At 38.3% G+C, this 5,738-nt stretch overlaps 1 protein-coding gene across 1 annotated transcript in view; it reads right to left on the bottom strand.

The window, feature by feature from the left end:
- Positions 1-972: 972 nt before the first annotated feature.
- The window catches only part of LOC102210845 (prolactin-releasing peptide receptor), a 15,400-nt gene continuing 10,634 nt past the window's right edge, over positions 973-5,738 (bottom strand). Inside the window, exons 2-4 of the mRNA XM_005720865.1 lie at positions 2,892-3,370; positions 2,215-2,612; positions 973-1,394 (exon numbers count right to left, since the gene is read on the bottom strand). Of these exons, the coding sequence (XP_005720922.1) occupies positions 1,176-1,394; positions 2,215-2,612; positions 2,892-3,354 (1,080 nt within the window). The 5' untranslated portion in view covers positions 3,355-3,370 and the 3' untranslated portion in view covers positions 973-1,175. The remainder of the gene's footprint in view (positions 1,395-2,214; positions 2,613-2,891; positions 3,371-5,738) is intronic.

The raw sequence follows: 5,738 nt of genomic DNA, 5'->3' as shown, positions 1-5,738 counted from the left end.
TTTATTTATTTATCTGTCCAAATAGAGAGCTTTAGACAGATCTAAATTTTAGCTTTCTAATTAACCGAATGAACCAAATTAATTCTGCTTGCTTGCAATTTAGAGCACATTAGCATGTCCTCTGGTGAGTCTTCATACCCAGCCTATGAAAGCATTAATCATACTTGATGGCAAGTCAATGAGAACGGCATCAGCAGAGTAATGCTTTACAGTTATTGTTTTTGTCTGTGCTTTAATTATCTAATAATTAATTATTGTGCCAGTCTCTTTTGTCAGGTAGAGCCAGAGCACTTAACATTTAACTATGAGCTCTCACTCAAGTAAATCCTTTATTAATTTGGTATTGATAAGATGTAATTGAAGACGATTTCCAATACTGCTGCAAGGTGTCGTATATAGTAAGATGCATTTTTATCATTAATGCATATACTGTAGTTTTGACCTGCAGAAAATGAAGAGACTGCATACAGCATGTATGCAAAAACACAAATATATATTTATTTACACATACAACACACTTAGACTGTACCACCTAATTACGTTTAATAAACCTAAAAATAGCCAGCAATTTGTTATCCAATAATATATGTAAATAATTGAATGACATTCAGTTCTGTGGACAACATAAAACCATCATTAGTATTTTCCTGATCCACGTCTGGTTTGAGGAGTTCACTGTACGGTCAGCTCCCTGAAGTCAAGTGTTTAATGTTTAAGCAAACCGGTCCATGTAACCAGAGTTAACACCCATGATCTCAGCCTCAAGCATAAGTCTGCTACAGCTGAATACTGTTTATACCCCCGCTGGCCTTTTCAAAGCTGCAGCGTCTGCTTAGCCTCTGCAGCACTGCCATCTAAGCAGAACACAGGGATCCCAGTGGACTCTTCACTGGTCTTCTTTTTCTTTACCATCATTGGATTTCTTTGTAAGCAGTGTTTTTTTTAGTTGTTTTTTTTTAGCACTGCCTTTGGAGATGCTACAAGAAAGGACTAAATGCCATGACGTCACAACATGCTGGTAAAGCATGAAGAAAATGGTTTAAATAAATTTTGAACAGCCTCATTGTATTCTCCTGGATGTCTCAGACATTAACGCTCATGCTGGGGTGCAGGTGCTAGCTTGCGGATAAGAATGGGCTCTGCATATCAAGAGCTGCTACAGTCGCATTGTGGGTTCAACTGGATCTCTCCACCATCCTTCTCTGGTGGTTATGGCAAGGACAGAGATAACCTTTGAGGTGCATTCGCACCTTGCTGTGCAGTGAGGCATAAATGAAAGGGTTGTAACATGCAGAACTCATAGCCACTAAGTGGCAACATACTTGTAAGACATTTATGTAGCGCTTGCCCATAATATGGAAGTCCGGGTCCAAGTCCAGCAACAGGTTCAGCACCTACAAAACACAATGGAAAAAGTTGTTTTATGCATCGAATCAGCACTGACTTCTTAAACTATTAGGAACATTTTTGAAAAGTCTGACCAAGCTGCTCCTCTCTTTCTGCCTAGAAAATCATAAATTAGAAGGCAGCTTGAACTGTGGTAATGGATTTCAGAAATGTGAAATTTGCCAGCATAATTAGATTTGGTTGAACGCTAATACTAAATCATTCCACGTCACAAGTTAAGTTTCGGTGTTTAGCAGCAGGATTTGCAACATGCCAACTGCAATTTATAAAACCAGATCATTTCACTTTTGACTCATTTGGACACGTTTCACTAGCCATGACAAATACCCTTCTCCTAAGTCATGAAGGAGCCTTGCAGAAGCCACGAATTTATCAATTTGCATGCAACATTGACTTTAGAAATGCGACTCTACCAACACTTACGATCTGCATTTAAGCAGTGCACGCAAAGTGCTTTTAGTGAAACAAGGCTCTGAGTGTTTGCAGCCATATTGCAGTGTCAACTTTTCCTTCCAGTTCAATAATGTGACAATGAAATCCTAATCTGTTAGCCTTTTACATGGCTCATTGTGGACATAATATTGGCTTTGTGGACACAAATATCTGATGTTGGGTTTCCATAGTTAATGATGCATAAAATTGAATCATCCTAATAGTAGTTAAACCTGCAGTTTTGCATCATTTTGCTGCTATTGAGGTTATGAGTTTCGAACAGATACATATAGAAAAATGTTACTTTCTTTGTCTAATGCCTATAGATAAGGATTAATGGAGTAATGGTTAGAATTCATCAATGTCTTGAATCACCTGGAGAGGCAGCCAACACAGGGCAAAGGCCAGCACTGAGGCCACCAGCAGAGAGAACGTCTTCTTCCTCCTTTGGCTCCAGCGCTGCTGACTGTTTGATGGCTCCCCAGGCACTGAATAGCGCTTCAAACTGATAGTAATGGCACAGTAGGATACGCTAACTGACAGCAGTGGGATCATATACGAGGTTATTAAAATGAAGCAAGAGTAGAGAAGCCGCAGATTGCCACTATTTGGCCAGAATTCTTCACACACTACCAGGTCAATGCCCGTGGGCCGCAGGTCCAGGTAGTCTGTGTAGTACGATGGAGGTGCGGCCAGGGCCAAAGATAAAAGCCAGACACCCAAAGTCACTGCACCGCAACCCCACACAGAAATCCTCCTCCGTACTGGATGAGCTGAGACAAGGAAAAAATACAGATATAGTATATATTAGGTAAAAACAATAAGGATGTTATTTCATACCGAAATTAAAGTGGCCATGTATAGAAGTGTGTAAAAATTAGAGAAGTCTCTAATTATTTTAGCTTGGTCATCTCAGTATCAGGAGATTAAATCTGTGTGTGGTCAATTTGCATTTCGCATTACAGAAAACACATTTTGGAATATAGTAAGATTAACTTTTGAACGTACAGTAAATTACTGCTAATCAGTAATGGTAATGTCAAGTCCCTTACCTACAACAATATAGCGGTCCACAGCAATAGCAGTAAGTGAAAGCACTGATGCAAAGACTGTGGCACACTGCAGCAAGGGAACCAAATGGCAGAAAGGTCTTCCAAAAGCCCAGCCATGGCTGTCGAAGGCGTAAGACACTGTCAGCGGAACACAAGTCAAACACATCAACAGGTCACCTGCTGCTAAGTTACCGATGAAAAAGTTGGTGGCATTGTGGAGTTTCTTGTCAGCCAGGATGCAAGCCAAAAGGAAGGAGTTTCCAACAACAGCTACTACCACTACAAGGCAGTACAGAGGCAGGAAGAGAGGCTTGTATCGCTGAAGGAGCTCTATGCCTATGAACATGTCCAAGGGGTCGCTGTGGTTGAGTCCTTGGTCTTTGTTTCCTTCTATTCTTGCTCGTGATGTTTCATGACTTGTGTTGCCAGTCATACTGAAATCCTTGTCCATGAAGACATCCATGTCTCTGCACGCCAGCCTTAAAAAAGACACCATCAACAGTTATCCAATAAATACTGCATGGAAAATCAGCCATTGATTTTTGTAGTCTTCAGGGATCCAGTAGACTGACAACATAATAACGCTGAAGTGACAGAATTCAATTATAGTGGGTAAAAATTCATTAACCTAAATAACTTTATGTTTGCAGCAAATTTATAGGAACAATTTCTCCAGTGGTGAAGTATGTGTAATATAAATAGTGTTCATAGAGAGTTTTTTCAATGCAGGTTTTCAGTGTTGCTAGCTGCATATGTAAAATGCAACTTCCCATTCTGATAATGGCACATTAACTCAATTATGTTTGGAAAGTTGACTAAAACCATAACAAACGTTGGTTCCTTTATAACTTTACTGTACAACCACAGCTCTGTTGTATCACTCTCTTCCTTGAAAGTATATTGAGGCTGAAAAAAGGCACCAGGACTCCTTTACATTTGTGAAGATGTTTCACTTCTCATCCAAGAGGTTTGTTTAGTTCTAAAAACAAATCGTGGAGAATCCCACGTAACCCTGAACACAGAATGTAGATATCTGTACTCTGCATGTTAGTAAGCTAGATGACCTTGTTGCATACTGAGTCTTTAATGTGAATGAGCTATGTCTTGTGGCTTTTCAGCTTCTCATTTCACCACATTGACTAATATGTTGTTTTGATCCAAAAGTCACCTGTTAGTGATGGATCTTGATCTAACGTGTACTCCTGTATATTATCTCTTAGTTCTAAGTGCCACGAAGGTGCTTATCTGTGACAGCAGTTAAAAATGGTGGATCTGATTCACCTTAGCAAATATGTCATCAGACTCATAGTTCATGATCTTCATGCCAGTGCAGAGGTTTGATTTATATTGTGCATGAATCAGGATACTAAAAACTCACCTGCATAATTCTTCTGAAACTGTTATAGGAAGAAATGAATAATGTCTAAGTTACTTTCTTGTGTATGAGGTTTGAGAATAAATGGCTTCTTTTGAGAAATGATTTAAAAGATTTACTGAGTTTTCCAGTGAGCCACTTCTTTTTCCATCACCTTGGATTTTTTTTCAATGTAATGTATCATGCACTAGAATATTATACGCCTTCCTTTCGCTTAGAATAACTGACAACTCCCAGTTCTAGGCACCGCTAGCCCAAATGCAGTCATTAGAAGCAGATTATCCACAGACCAAAAAGATCATAAAGAAGAAATGACTATGTACACCTCTAAAACTTTATTTTGCATGAATTTTATGTCTTAGATAAATCATTAATCTGTGATTGTTATGGATAGATGAGTGGTAATATGAGGGTGTTTTTAATCTAATAACAATTTACTACACAACATGGTGCACGGACATGCCCAGACATCTCGGGACTGGTTTCAGGAATATGTCACTCAAGGTATGATCATCATTCAGGGTAATAATAACATATATAATACTGGGTATTACAACTGTGCTTAACGGTCTTTTCACCTTGGGATTCTGTGTATGTGTGTATGCATTCATGACAAATCTTAACATCCTAGGACCTGGCGTCCACATATGTGGACATCACATTTTGGGATGTCTAGACCAAAATAATAAATTCTGCTCTACAAGGGAGGGATATCCACTTACAAGGACATCATGCTGCCACCGTTCTATCGAAATTTTAAACATATGTCCTCATATGTGGATCAAATTTTTCTCAGAAACAAAAAACAGGTAAAAAAAAAAACAAATCTGGAAATTTTTTGTTTTTACAATCATCAGGTCCCAACATGCCCAAATATCAAAGAGAAATTAAAAATGCATGCCATGGAAGAGTTCGGGTCTTAGGAGGTTAATCGTGGAGATAATTACTGGAGTGAATGCTAGCAAGTGGTTTTTTTTTATTTTTTATGTCTGACAGTTTACTCAACACAGTAGTGTCACATTGTTGCTAACTAATTTTAGACCCGACCTTGCCTTGGGGCTTGCATTTTCCTAAGAATGAGGAAGTACATGAATGGACAGTACTGTGCAAAAGTCTTCCCTTATTTCTTTATATTTTGCTTCCAAGCAACCTGAAACTCTTGTATTTTTAAAAAAATGGTCTTGATCAGTTGTTTTCCAAGATTTCTGAAGGTCTTTCAGCAATTTGTTTTTTTTCTGTTTTTGTTTTTTTTGTTTTTACATTGGCTATTTTTCTCTGAGTCCAGTTCTTATGCCTGTTCATTTATAGAGGAATGTTTTTTTGTGTGTGTTAAGCCACTTAACACTGATCTTTGAATGATTCAAACATTACATAAAAAAGGCCAAACCAAACAAGGGAACTAGTGTTGTCTCTACACATAATGAAAACTTATCAATCAATCAATCAATCAATCAATCAATCAATCAATCAAT

Source organism: Pundamilia nyererei, unplaced genomic scaffold, assembly GCF_000239375.1.
Source record: "Pundamilia nyererei isolate P.nyererei 1_Seehausen unplaced genomic scaffold, PunNye1.0 scaffold00003, whole genome shotgun sequence".
Lineage (NCBI taxonomy): Eukaryota > Metazoa > Chordata > Actinopteri > Cichliformes > Cichlidae > Pundamilia > Pundamilia nyererei.
The sequence above is the reverse complement of the archived record's forward strand: the minus strand, read 5'-3'. Positions and strand labels throughout refer to the sequence as shown.